General features: G+C 46.7%; 1 protein-coding gene across 9 annotated transcripts in view; it reads left to right on the top strand.

The window, feature by feature from the left end:
• Positions 1-14,565, top strand: part of KCNQ2 (potassium voltage-gated channel subfamily Q member 2) — a 67,281-nt gene that overhangs the window by 13,897 nt on the left and 38,819 nt on the right. For all 9 annotated transcript variants that reach the window (XM_058036472.1, XM_058036471.1, XM_058036467.1 and 6 more), the window contains exons 2-5: positions 8,870-8,960; positions 9,811-9,937; positions 11,674-11,849; positions 12,708-12,833. In XM_058036472.1, coding sequence (XP_057892455.1) covers positions 8,870-8,960; positions 9,811-9,937; positions 11,674-11,849; positions 12,708-12,833 — 520 coding nt within the window. The remainder of the gene's footprint in view (positions 1-8,869; positions 8,961-9,810; positions 9,938-11,673; positions 11,850-12,707; positions 12,834-14,565) is intronic.

Genomic DNA, 14,565 nt, shown 5'->3' with positions numbered 1-14,565 from the left:
AGGCTGTGCCCTGGCAGAGCTGGCCCTGTCTGTGCCAAGGAGGTGCCCATGTGGGTGGTGGCAGGATGGTGATGTCCTCATGGCTCCCCCATGGGGAGCACAAATCTGCCAACTGCTCAGGGAAACTTTGCTGATGGAGAGGAAAAGGTGGAAAAGGACTTTTAAATTCAGACTTGCAGTTTTGGGAGACTCAAAATAGTTCTGTTAATGCTGAAGTTGAGCAGGGCTTGACTGGCAGCTGGTGTGATGTTCTCCTCTCCCTGCGGCATAACTGGGATGGATCAGCAATTTTTTAGGGCTAAAGAGCTCTGTCTTCTAAATGCTGATCTCTTCAAAGATCCAAGTTTGTTTTGTGTGCCTTCACCCTGGGCAGTTCCTCTGGGCTGCCTGTCTGCATGGCCCAGATGCTTCTCTTGGAAAAAACATCCCCGTGCTGACAGGAGCAGCTTCCCAGGCATGGGAACACCAGGGCTGTGCTCTGCCGCCCCTGCTCTGGAGCACCATGATATGCTGGCAATGTGGGGAGGGGATGCAGAGCTCCAAAACCAGCACTGGCCCTTTAGTTCTGTCTGTTGGACCTAGTCCTGCATTCTCTTTGCCAAACTCAGGCATTGCAGGGTTCGGACCCAGCCGAGCTGGAGCCTCTCCTGTGGCAGTGCAGTCCCCTTGGATTTCAAGGATTATTCCTGATTTGTGCTGGAATGGATAAAAGAGAACATCAACCCTGATTATTGTGGCATTCCTGTTATTCCTCAGGTTACATTTTTTTCATCCAGTTTGGGGGTCACAGTCTTTTGGGGACTGAAATCAAAAGGCTGAAATCCAATTCTTTTGCACCTTGGCTGTGAGCGCCTGCTCACTACCTGGGACAAGAGGTAAAATTATACAGATGTTGAAATTACCAACTCTTAGATTTTATATGGTCAGTTTGCAAATATTTCCATATTTTCCCCAAGACACTGTTAATTAAACAAACAAATGAACAAATGAAATGAGCGGGGCTTTGGTTGGTAATTCTTGCATTTTACACTTTGGTGTTATCCATTAGCCTCTGGTTCTCAGAAACCACATCCTTGTCTTCTAATTATCAAGGAATGAAGCTGGGGATGGGCCCTGGGAAGTGACTGGGGCGTCTGAGTGCCTTAAAAATTGCCAATATCTCAGCCATTCTCCTTCTCTCTTAGCTGGGACAGAGCCCAAGAGCAGCAGTTCTGGGGTCCTGCTTTTACAGCAGCACAAGCCAAGGGCCTCAGCCATGGGGAAATGGAGGTTTTTAAAGGCAGCACAAGGATTTTGAGCCATTTAATTGCCTTCTGTGGGTCTGGGGCAGTTCAGGTGGGTGCTGAGAGCTGCTGAGCCCCTGCGGCAGCAGCTCCCCAAGGATGCTCTCAGCAAGGAGTTTTGGATTTGAGGTGCTGGAATTCCTGGTGCTGTGGAAGCAGTGCAGAGTCAGAGATGGGGAAGGGAACCTGCAGGAGCTTGGGGGGATGGAGCTCATCCTCTGTGGGCAGGAAACCTCAGGCTCCAGCTGAATTGCTGCTTCTGGGACAGACCCTTGAAAAACCAGCTACTATTCCTGTCTGCTGCAGGAACCAGCCCGATTGGAGACAATCTTCCTATCTGCAATTAGACCAGAGCCTATTTTTGTATATCACATTCCCTCGAGGAATGTTTAGATGAGATGCAGCATTACATTTTATAGGGACAGCTTTCTTTTAACCCAGTTCTAGAGCTCACCTCAGATCGAGTGACTTGCCCAGGTCAGTCAGAGGAGTTTGACCTCAGCAAGAAAAATTTTAATTCCTGCATGGTCCGACCATGCAGCATTTCCTTGGCTTCTGAGATTTATTTTCCTTGAGGTGTTGTGGAAAAACAAGGCTTAAGAAACAGAAATATCTTGATCTTCAAATAAAGGTTGGATCAGGAAGGTTTGTATTCCTGTGCTCACTAGCAATGATTTTTCCAGGGTGGGGAGGGAAGCAGAGGCACTTTTGGGGGAATACCCTGTGGGATGAAAGAGAGACAGTGCTCAGATTTCAATCTGAATAATGTGGGTATTGCATGAGACAGCAACTTTCCCTCACATTAAAATCAATGAACATGATCTGAATAAATGCCTGCACAGACATTTTAAGAATTACTTAAATGTCCAATATTTTATACTCTTAATTTACCTCCCAATGCACTGTAATTGCACTGTGGGCTTTAAGATTCTCTCCCATGAACCATTTCTGCAGCTGCATGAATATATTTCCCCCCACCAAATTTTTTGAAAGAAAGCCTCAGCCCAGCAGAGCTGGATCCCAGCAGGAACAGACTCTTCTGGCAGGTGCACAGGCTTGATTAATACTTTGGGTTTTCCCCCAGACATCTGGCTCCTCTGAGGCTGCGTGTGCAGGGCGAGGAGAATACGCAGACAAGCATTTCCAAGTGATTCATTCTGGGTGAGGACAAAGCAGAACATTGGAGCTAGAACTTTGCATGCAGTCATTGTTATTAATAAGGCTTTTATTCAGCCTGAGTTAAATGATTGGAGCCAGCCTGTAAAAATCCCAAGCAATTCCTTACGTTTAACTCCTTTTCCCACTGTAAGGGTTCAGAGCTTGATCTCCATTCCCTGGCATTTCCAGACAGCTTTTGTTCTTTGAGGCTTCAATCCAGAAAAGCTCTTAAGCTCACTCTTGCTCCTAAGTGTGAGGATACACAATCCTTTGCTGGACTTGGAACAAATTATTTCATGGAAACCAAATTTCAGCTCAAATTCCTGCAGCTCATGAGTTTGGGTCAGGACTCTGGCACTTCTGTTACAAGCAAGGGCAAAAGGCTGGAGGAGCTTTTGGAGTGACAAGTGATTTCAGAAGTAGTGGATATTGAAGGAAAAATTTCCTAAATCCTGCTTTTATTTCTGAGAAATATGCTTCCTATAGAAGGAAGGCAGGGCAAGAGGTTTTCTTGTGACTGGGTTGTGCCACTTTGCCATGCTCTTACAGGAAGATTGCAGTGATCTGTAGATTTGGCATTTGGGGACATTGTTTAGTGGTGGCCTTGGCAGTGCTGGGGAAGGGTTGGACTCAAACATCCTGGAGGGTTTTATCAGCCTAAATCATTCCATGATTTTCCTTCCCATCCCAGGGCCAGCCCTTTAACATGGATCCCTGAGAGCTGTTTCTCTGTGGCCCGATGAGTTCTCACCTCCCAGCACACCACCTAAAGCCTCTCTGTGCACACCACAGCCTGCCCTGGAACACTGCCTTGGAGAGCTCCAGTGCTCCTTTTAGACCACCTGCTCCAGTGGAAGGTGGCATCCCCAAGGCAGGGGCTTGGAATTAGATGATCTTTAAGGTCCTTTTCAACCCAGACCATTCCACAGCTCACCCCACAGTCCTCAGTGCTCTTTGTGGCTTTGGAAAGCAAGGGGGTTCTTATCGAGGCAGCTCAGGCATCACCTGAGTGCACTCAGAATGCACAGGAGCTGTAAATGTTATCCCAGACAGGCCTTTGATAATGATTTATTAAAAAGTTTATAAACCATGACAGTCCCTGCCTTGGAGCCAGCCACTGTGCTCGTCACAAACAACGTTTCCTACCCACATGGATGCTCAGGGATCCCCCAGGCTCATCCAAGGAGCAAAATTCCAGGACAGAGGATGGGGCTGGGCATGGCCAAACCTGAGGGGATTGAGATGCCATCAGGAGTTATTTTGGGGCAGAAGGAGAGCATTTATTAAGGCACAGCACCAAAAGGCAGGAGTCTCCGCTTCTATTTCCAGCTCTTCTAGCGACAGAATTTGCTTTGGGAGATGATTTTGGCTGAGACCAAGTGATGTGGGAACCCAGAGTGAGGCATTCAGGCTTCTATTCAGCCTTGGAAATGAGCAGCCAGGTTGCAAGTCACAGCAGGATTGCTTACATGAATAAAGATGATGGATGCTCCTGGCTAGGGGTAGGTGCCATACAACAAAAAAAGTTTTTATCCCTGGAAAAGTCACAGCTTTCTCAGCATTTTGCTTCTGACTCAATGGAGGTTTAAATTGAGCTGCAAATACTCCCATTCTGATTTTAAGGCTCTCTGAGCCCTAAAAGGCATTTGCCAACTTCTGTTCCTCTTTGCTGTGGATGCCCTTTCACCTTCACTTATTGTCATTTCTGTGTTTTCCTGGCCTTTGATTTACATCAAAGTTTTAGGTACTTGAACTGCAGGGTTTTACAGAGCCCACAGCAAATGGATTTCCTGGGATTGCACATAAGCACATCAGTTTTATTTCAGCACAGTTATCAATGCCTTGTTTACATCCCCAAAGTAATTTTCAAGTGTTTTAAATGTTTTAAGTTGCTTTTCATCGTGCAGCTCTTGAATGCCTGCAGTGAAATACTCCTTCCTTTCCAGCTTTGCCCTTTCTAATTAAACAAATCATTAGTGGCCTTTCCCAATTCCAGGGAAAGCCATTAAAGTGGGCAACAAGCACAGTGGTTTTTTGCAAGCTTCTGTCACCTCCTTGTGTTATATCCATCTCCATCACATCCAGGAACCCAGTTGTAATTAGTGGTGCTCCATCAGAGGAACCCCAACATTTCTGAATGTCAGTGAATGTTATTTGAATAGGAGTATTTCAGGAATAGATTTAGAGGCCTTTTTAAAATTCTCATGCAAATGGGCATGTAGATTCCAAGGGGGTTTCTTTTGGAAGGCAAATTAGATGATTAACCTGAGAAGGTTTATGATGATTCCATCATGTGCTTTCACTGAGGAAGAACAAAAAAAAAAAAAAAAAGAGAAGGACAATCTTTCGTGTTTCATGCATTTTAAGTGTTGTCATTTCCAAGGGGGAGTTCAGTCATTCCTTTTTCTGTTGCTAACCTGAAGCACAGTGGATGGATATGAAATGTGGATATGCAGATTTTGTGCTGGGATTTAAAAATTGTAATAAGAAGCTTGCACGGGAGTTTTAAGTCAACATAACCTTTGGATGTAAAGTCAGACTTTGGAGGTCTTTGGATTTACTGGCATTAGCAGCAGTCAGATTTGCGCAGCTGAGTCTTGGCTGAGCTTAAAGGTCTCAGCAACAGGTGTGGGGGATGTCAGAGCAGCAGAAGGTGCTGGGGCCTGCAGGAATGAGAGGTGGGTGAGAAAATGCCATGAGGTGTCCAGATTTCTCCTTCCTGTCACTCTGGGGAGGAGACAGTGGTGCCAAGCCACCCTGAAGCTGCCCTGAGTTTTGGGGATGCTGGTGCTTGCTGACTCCATCCATGCATTGGGTCTGTCTGCTCAGGAGAAGGACAGTGTCTCCTCCAATGTTCCAAGCAGAATTGGCATCTTTAATGTAAAAATCATTAGATGGGACCTAATTAATGCTCCCTATTGCAAACTAACATTTCCCAGAGTCAGGCTGCAGACGTAATTTACTTTCATTAGATATGTAGCTTTAAAAATTAGATTCATCCCAATTGCTACACTATTTATTGGCTTATTTCCCTTTCCTTAGCTATCCATTATTATCTGAAGCCCTTTCCTGATCTGTCTGGATAGATTAGGTGGAATTAAAGCAGAGTGCAGCTTCCTGTTTCCCAGTGCCCTGCCTCTGTGACAGCTCAGACGATGCATGCCCCGATGTGCACGTACCTCTGAGCTTCCCTCAAAGCAGACCCTCAAGGCCTCCCAGGAGCCAGACAGACCTCAGCCCCCCAAATACAGCTTCCTTGCAGAAAGATGCCATTCTCTGAGTCTCCTTTTGCAGACCCATAGAGGCTGGTGGGGAGATTGAGTACCAGAACAGCTCAGAAGGGGCCCTTTACATCCTGGTAATTGGGGGCTGACAGTGAGGTATTGAAATAAAGTCAAAACCACAAAAACTCCTGAGACTGGAGGTCTTTGAGGCAAGCTCTCCCTTGTGACAAGAGGACCACTTAGGCCTGTGGGTCAGAAATAGGAAAAAAATTTTTAAAAATCTGGGGTTGGTGATTCACCTGTCTCCTCTCCTGTTGTCCGTTTTCCTCTTCCCCATTCCTGCCCTACATCAAGTCAAAAGGTGATCCAGGCTAATTAGGGCTTCACTGGGTTTGACACATGAGAAAGGTGAGGCAAGATCTCAGAGGGAAGGGAGCATGCACAGGATACCCACACGCTCAGGCAGAGGAGCTGCATCACCATGCAGCTATTTTGGGATCCCGTGCTGATCCAGAGCCTGCATCCCTTGCTGGGACAGGGAGATCCCTTACCTGTTGGGGCTGAGCCAGGGCAGGTTTTGTCCCTGTGGGGTTTGGCCGTGGATCCCCCACGCTCTGCTGGAGGAGCTGGTGCATTCCCTGCTGCCTCCTGCGCTCAGCAGAGCTGTAATTAATGCTGGCCCTGCCGGCCTGATCTGCATCACGTCTCCCTGGCAATGGAAGCCCTGGGGAGCCCAGAGTGGAAATTGCAGCAGCTCTGAGCTGGCCCTGGGGAGCTGGGGAGCACAGAGAGGCTGGGGAGGAGGCTGCAGGGATGTGCTGGAAGGGGGAGAAGCAGCACCCCGGTGTCCAAGTGCTCCAGTAGCACCTGGAGCTGCCCCAGCTCTCCCCATAACCATGGCTCGCACAATCCATCCTTCAGATTTGAAGTGATAAAGCAATTTCTGTTCTTTTTTTCCCCCCATCTCCCATCAATATCTGTCAGCTTAACACACAGAAATCCTCCTTTTTTTTTTTTTCTTTTTTTTTTTTTTCTTTTTTTTTTTTGTGGTGTGTGTCCCTGCCAGGAATCATGAATTGATACTGGCTTTATTCTGGATCAATCCAAGGTGATCAACTGAGTAAGCACAGTGTGCAAGCCTGCCCTGATATTGACATTTTGCTTTCAGCCCTTCCTCAGGCACTTTACAGTGATGTTCGGTCACAAAAATAAATGCAGCTCACATTCTACTTCTTTAATCAGAAACTGTAGAATTCTGTTTTCCCTTGATACCTTTCCGTTACAGTTTTTTTGTTTATTTATTTGTTTGTTTCCCTCTTTCTTCTCTCATGGATTATTCATTTGTTTCTCACTTCAGCATAGAAGTTTGCAGCAAAATCTGGGCCATTCCAGGAGTGCAGCAGCCTAGTTGCAGCTCCTCTCCTCCTGGAGTGTGGCATTGTGATCCCCCTGCCATGGTGTGGGCAGCAGTGGGGACCTTCTCCAGCTCCCAGGGCATGATGGATGGATGGATGGATGGATGGATGGATGGATGGATGGATGGATGGATGGATGGATGGATGGATAAATGGATGGATGGAGCCCATCTGACTGCAGAGATTGTTTATGGCAAGGGTTTTAAGAGACCAGCCTGGGGAGAAAAGATATTGAAGTGGAACCTAGACAAGACATTGAGTGACATCATGAGTGGGATTGCAAGTGAGGTTTTATTACTCTCCTGAGGCAGTTTCAAGTGTCTGCACACCAAATCTGATGTAAAAAGGGGAAATTTGCAGTGAGAAATCAGGCAATTACCTGCTTGGTGCTGGATTCATCTTGCGGCTGATAAAGCTCAGCCTTGGCTGAGATTGCTCTGAAGGTCCCTCACCTCCAGCAGGCTCTTCCTCACCACCACGTTTCAGCCTGTGGTTCAAATAAATACTGCAAATCTCCCTATTTTTACTTGTTACTGTGACATTAATGGTCACTGCAAAGCCACAAGCACGACCTGGTGGTGTGAAACTCCTTTTCTTTATTCACCAAAATGCAGCAGCCCCCACCAGCAGAACCAACCCTTATAAATATTCACAATGCAGTTGGTAGGAATGTGAGACAAAGTCAGACAGATGAATTATTTAATGCTCTTAAAGAATGCAGCTTTTAGTTTCTCCTTGCACTGGCCTACTTTATTGTATTAGTAAATCGATCCTGAGTAAATTAATTTCCCTGCTTTTGTTGGAGCCAGCAGTGGGCAGGGGTGGCAGCCTCCATCCTTGAGCAGATGCCAGGACACCTCAGCAGCTGCGGATTCAGGCGCTGAGTGTCAGGAGAGAGCCGAGCTCCCGTCACTCATCCTGTGCCCTTTGATTTGCATCAGCACATCCAGCACTGGGCAGCCTTGGTGGGGGCAGGCAGTGAGTGACAGAGCTGGGCTTTGAGCATCTCCCTGATTCTGTGGTAAATTAGAGACTGAGAGAGATGATATCAAGGTTGTATCCCTGCTGCAGCTTATGGCGGGACGAGGCTTCTTTTGTCCCTGGAGAGCTGGGACAGAGACCAGCCCAGCTCCCTCCCCAAGATCACTTTCCCTTGGGCTGGATCAAACCCATGTCTGGCCACAGAAGAGCAGAGTAACAACCACCCACCTCCTGGTGATGCTCCAGCAAACCCAAAAAATCACCAGTCTTTCCAGGCAGTGGGGAGTTAATGTGGAGTACCTGGCTGAGAAAGGAACATTAAATCCACCCAAAAATGTCCTATTCTGGCAAGAATTGCAGCACCACTTCTGTGTGAGTGTTTGCGGCGGTAAATGCATAAGTAGAGTCCATGCTCTCCGGCCATGCTCCTGCTCCTCAGCCAGTCTGCTCCCCTCTTATCCCTGTTAGAAATGCCCCTGCTCGTTTGGGTGCTTTTTGGATGTGTGTTGATGAAAGAGCTGACACTTTCTTGGGGAAAAAAACGTCAGAAGTGATCAGAGCAGCCAGCTGGAAGGGGAACTGGATTGGCACTGGCCAAACTGGGGATAGTCCAGTGGGTCCATCCACAAATAACCCTTCCAGTTAGCAAAACTTGACTTACCCTTTTTACATGGTGGTGTAGCAGCTGTGCAGTAAATACTCAGAGAGAAATACATCCAAAATTGCTCTCTGAGTTTGTTGGATGAGTATGAAAATTTACTGCCATTAAGACTGACTTCCTCTCTCTCTCCCTTTTTGTCTGCTTTAGTTTTCTACTAGTGTTCTCCTGCCTGGTGCTGTCTGTCTTTTCCACCATTGATGAGTACCAGAACAGCTCAGAAGGGGCCCTTTACATCCTGGTAAGTGGGGGCTGACAGTGAGGTATTAAAATAAAGTCAAAACCACAAAAACCCCTGAGACTGGAGGTGTTTGAGGCAAGAATTTAAGCTGTCCCTTGTGAGAAGGGGACCACTCAGGCCTGTGGATCAGAAATAGGGAAAATATTTTTAAAAATCCGAGGTTGCTGGATTCACCTGTCTCCTCTCCTTTCATCTGTTTTCCTCTTCCCCATTCCTGCCCTACATCAAATCAAAAGGTGCTCCGGACTAATTAGGGCTTCACTGGGTTTGACACATGAGAAAGGTGAGACAAGATCTCAGAGGGAAGGGAGCGTGCACAGGATATTCAGGTGGAGATGGAAAGAGATGGAAAGAGCTCGTGTGGCATCAAGGGATGGAGGATCTACAGCATGCCTGCCCCAGATCTCCCAGCACACACAGGCAACCAGCCAGTTTTACAGGAGAAAAGCTGAAACCCCCTTTTGTCATCCTCTAGGATCAGGTTCAGTGATTCTCATCTCTGCTCTTCCCTCTGCATTAACTGAGTTGAGTCCTGGAGACTGGTGGCAGGGAGACATCGAGGTGTTCATCAGTCCTGTGATGGGGGAACAAGCACAATATGAGGAGGTGTAAAGCTCCAGTTCATGACTACAACGTGCAGCACCTCTCACCACGCTGGGGAGGGGGAGGGAAGACACAGAAGCAGAGATCTGATGATCTCTCCAGCCTGGGCTCTCTGTCGAGCGGCGCACACTGCTCAGTGCTGCATTTTCTGAGGTGCATTTTTCCGAGGCTGTGGGTTTATCCTGGATTCTAGAGCATGCTCTCCATGCTAGTTTTCCCCCCACTAATGTCACTGTCCTCCTTGCAGGAAATTGTCACCATCGTGGTGTTTGGGGTGGAGTACTTTGTGCGGATCTGGGCCGCCGGCTGCTGCTGCCGCTACCGGGGCTGGAGGGGACGCTTGAAATTTGCCCGCAAGCCTTTCTGTGTCATTGGTAAGAGCTGAGCCCCTGCTTGAGATTCCCCAGCCCAGGGTGGCCATTCCAAGCACTGGCTTGCATGGTGCTCCAGTGTCTTGCACGTGTTTTGGGGGTTAAATTTCAGCTGCTTCATGGTCACCTTGAGAAAGGGAAAAAATCCCAAAGGCAGAAGTCATAATCGATGGCAATGCTTTTTGTTATTTGTCACAGGGCTCTCCCTGTTTTCTGCTGGCCTTATCCCAGTGCCCTGCATACCTCAGGTGCCACTGACAGATGTCCACAGCCACAGAAACAGGGTTTAGCCAGGAGAAGCTGAGCACAGGAACTTGAATTGTGCAATCCTGCGTCCAACCTCCACACCAAATTGTTCCCAAGTCATTGAGACTCCGTGTCTCACTCTGCCTTCCCTGGTGCTGATGAGCTGCCTCACAAGGGAACTGTGAGACTTAATTAATTATTGTTTGTAAAGCACTCAGCGAGTCTCCTGTGAGAGGGGCCATCTGGGCACAGCAGTGATATTTTCTGGGATTAGAAATGGACAGAATGGCTGTGCCCTTCACTATGGAGGCTGCCTTTGGGAGCTAGCAATGGTCATATGCAGGATTTCAGTTTGTTCCACAGAAAAACACTCCTATAAAATTTGTGTAGCAAATCAGAGAATAGGGAAGGTTATGGGATCTTTGATATGTATTGAGCAAGACTTTTTTTCTTGGAAAATTTGTTGGACTTTCTTTGTCCTTAAGCACCTTAGGATTACTATGGAGGATGTATGGATTTTCATTCCCAATTTAGATGGGGGAATTCCATGCTCTGTGTAACAGGCAGCTATGGCTAATAAAAGAAGGAGCCTTTGGCAAGGATTTAATCCAGTGGAAACACTGAGTCAGATCAAAATCCATTTGCAGCATTTGACTCATTTTCTATGGGAATGATGACCATGGAGAAGGAAACCAGGATGTTCCCACAAGGTGTGCAGTGGCTGCTTTCCTCCAGTTCCAGATTCGTGCTGTGTCCTTCCAGCAGGGGACACAAGTGTAGGGGACCCCTGTCACGCACAGCCCAAGGCAGTGGCAACACCACTCCCTTTAGTATTCATCTGGCAGTGTGGGATTCACATTCTCTGAACCTGAGAGAAGCAGTGAGAGAAGCAGAGAAGGGAATGATCAAAACAATTCTTATCTCATTTGCTGCTCCTGTGTTGTGCCAAAGTAGAATGCAATGTGGAGATTGTTTGCCTAAAGTAATAGTATTTTGTCTTCTGGGCCTATCAGGGCCAAGTGTGTGTGCAGACTGTTGGTCAGCAGACAATCACAAGATTTTGGTCAGTTGGATGTTTCTGCAGTTTCAGTTTAGATGTAGTGTAATGTAGTATAGAATAATACAGTATAATGAAGTAATAATTAGCCTTCTGATATCATGGAGTCCTCCTCATCATTGTTCCCTGCTCCTGTGTTGTGCCAAAGCTGAATGCAATATGGAGACTGTTTACCCAAAGTGATGATGTTTTGTTTCTTTGGCCTATCAGTGTCCAGACTGTTGGTCAGCAGACAGTCACGAGATTTTGTTCAGTTGAGTGTTTGTGCAGTTTAGATGTAGTGTAATATAGAATAGAATATTATAGTATAAAAAAGTAATTAATGAGCCTTCTGATACCACGGAGTCCTCCTCATCATTCCTCCCTCCATCGCGGGGTTGTCAGTTTTCCAACCTGGCAGCGCTTCCTCACCTTTGCCTGGCTTGTGTTCCCACAGATATCATGGTGCTGATTGCATCCATCGCCGTGCTGGCAGCGGGCTCCCAGGGGAATGTCTTTGCCACCTCGGCCCTCAGGAGTCTGAGGTTCCTGCAGATCCTGCGCATGATCCGCATGGACCGGCGCGGCGGCACCTGGAAGCTCCTGGGCTCCGTGGTCTACGCACACAGCAAGGTGAGCAAGGCCCAGGCAGGGATGTGGGGCTGCTCTTTGTGTTCTCCCCACCATGGTCACTGCTTTGGTTCAGCTCTCCATCACAAAGCTCTTCCAGGCCTGGGGAGATTGGAAGGACACTGTAGGTAACACAGGGGAGCAACACGAGGTTTGACGGAGTACTCCACCAGACAAGAAGGGAAGGGAGAGAGAGAATCCAGTCATGGAACCAATCCCCAGTGTAAGGGCATCAGTTTGGGAAGAGGTTGTTGGTAGTTTTTTGCTTCCTGATGCTATATTTATGATTTTAACATTTCTCCTGCTTCATTCACTTTCTTTTCCCAAGAGAAGCTTAGCCAGCTACTCCAGCACTGTGTGAAAATCACAGGAAATCTGTTGTCTCCTTTTCCACCCTTGCACTAATCTGATCCAAAAATAATCACTCCTGTGAATTCTGAATTAAAATTTGGGGGATAGTCCATCCAGACCCCAACTTCACAGTTCCTCCCTTAGTGGATTGGACCTGCCCTAAGTAGAATCTCCAGAGATCTTGAGGTTCCTATTTAAGTTTCAGCTCCACTTCCCTGTGTGAACTGGGGAATTATCAGAGTTTTTAAAGTCTCAGTTCTAGTTCTTGCAATAATGAAGCTCTTAACACTCAATTCTCCATTTGCTGTGTATGTTTGGATGATTTGATCTTCAGAACTGGCAGAGCCATGGTCCCATCACAGAAAGTGCCATCACTGATCTCCAGCTAAAGCCCCAAACCCTAAACAACTGCAGGGAAAGTTCAGACCCAGCAGCATGGAAGAAACTCAGCATTTGGAGATGCGCACCAGGACTGCAATTATTCTCTTCTTTCTTTTAATGATCTCACAGGAGCTGATTACTGCCTGGTATATTGGCTTCCTGTGCCTCATCCTGGCCTCTTTCCTGGTGTACTTGGCCGAGAAGGGAGAAAATGAGCACTTTGATACATACGCAGATGCACTCTGGTGGGGTCTGGTAAGTAATTTCCATAGAGCAGCTGCTGGTTATTAAAATAAAATGTCCATTAACCCTCCATCTTCTATCACTTACATGAGGTATCGACTTAGGCAGTGCTTAGTTAACATTTTTATTAAATGGCCTCAGGCTGTTCCATTTAGCTCTTTTTCTTACACAAACCTCATAGAAATTGTTGCGGGATCACATTTCTGAACTGGCTAGAGCTGCAGGGGAGCTGAGAACTGGTGTGCTCTCAGTCGTGGGATTGAGCTCTGTCGTGACAGAGGCAGGTCAGAGAGAGATCCCACACCACAGGGTGCTTTGATCATTGTTTTGACAACTATTGCTGCCCTTTAATTATTTAAATTGCACTTGAGCAAGGCGCTGTTGAATATGCTGGAATAAATTTCATAAAATTAATAGGGCCTAAGTAGCTGAAAGGCTCCAGTGGGGTGAGCACTCCCCATCACATTTCTGCTGAAAGGGCAGTATTTGTGGTTTGCTGTGCCTGTGTGTGTGCATGTGAATTATTGGATTACCCGATTAACAAAGAGAGAATTAATGACATTCTAATCTTCTTGCGTTATTGTTCTTCTGCTCCATCACTAGTTTGGCCTTGATTACAAAGCATGTAATGAAAATCCCCAATCTGATCAAATCCCAATAACAGGCTTGGGGAGGAATCAGCTGATCAAGCAGCTCCTCCATTCCAACAATGGAGGCAGCAAATTGCTTTTCAAGCCCCTTAGTTAGGACAGAAAAATAAAAACAAAGCCCAATTTGACAGAACGAGAAAATAAACAATGAAGGAAAAGTGACAGCCCAGATTAGAGCTCAGTCTGGGGAGAACCATGGGCAGATTTATCCCTTCTGCTTCTGAGACTGTTTTGCCACTGAGAAGTTCAGAAAAAAAATTGAGCTTCAATAATATAAACAGTTTTTGTCAGAGTCCAGCTCATGGATCCAATATGGGCAGATGTTGAGAGATAAGACAAACCGAATTTCAGGTTCAGAAGCTCATCCTTTCGTTGATCTTAGTGTATCCAACACTTCTTGTTGTCTATAGAAATTACAAAAATATTGCAAACCAGCTTTGCGGTGATTATGGAGAGAGCCTTGCTCCGACTCTGCGTTTCAGTAAGGATTAACCACATTGATGCATTTTTTAACCACTTGGTCAAAATAGCATCTAATTGATAAGGCTTTTAGTGAGCCAAATTAAAAGGCGCTTTGGGATCCTACTTCCATTTGTGTAAAAGTGATTTTTTGTTCTAAATGGAATGCATGTTTCCAATGCCACATCAGCATGGTGTCATCTCCCATCTCTGGGGCCAGTGCTGTCCATGTGTGACAGGGACAGCCTTTGGGATCAGAAGTCTCAAAGATATTTCTGGTCAGACCATTCCTCTCTGCTTTGTCCTGCCAGTCCCAGGCTCTCCAAATCCCCTTGGAAGCCTTGGGGGATTAGCCAGCATCTCCTACTTGTGGTGTCGATGGACTGAAGTGGTAAAAAGTGTCTTCCCTTGCAGTTTGGAATTCTGGAATTTGGAATTCCGGAATTCAGGGGCCTCTGTCTCCAACAAATCTCTCAAGTCCTTCCCTAAAATGCAGACAGCATCTTGCCAGCTCTCTCCTGGTGCACTGCAATAACACAAAACCCATCTCTAAATGAGGTGGTGTGAAGGAGCTGTAATTCATCCTCTCAGCCTAACAGGCTGTTGTTAAATAGGGGAGTGGAGACCAGCTGATG

Source organism: Melospiza georgiana, chromosome 17 (assembly GCF_028018845.1).
Source record: "Melospiza georgiana isolate bMelGeo1 chromosome 17, bMelGeo1.pri, whole genome shotgun sequence".
Taxonomy (NCBI): Eukaryota; Metazoa; Chordata; class Aves; order Passeriformes; family Passerellidae; genus Melospiza; species Melospiza georgiana.
This window is presented reverse-complemented; position numbering and strand designations above follow the sequence as displayed.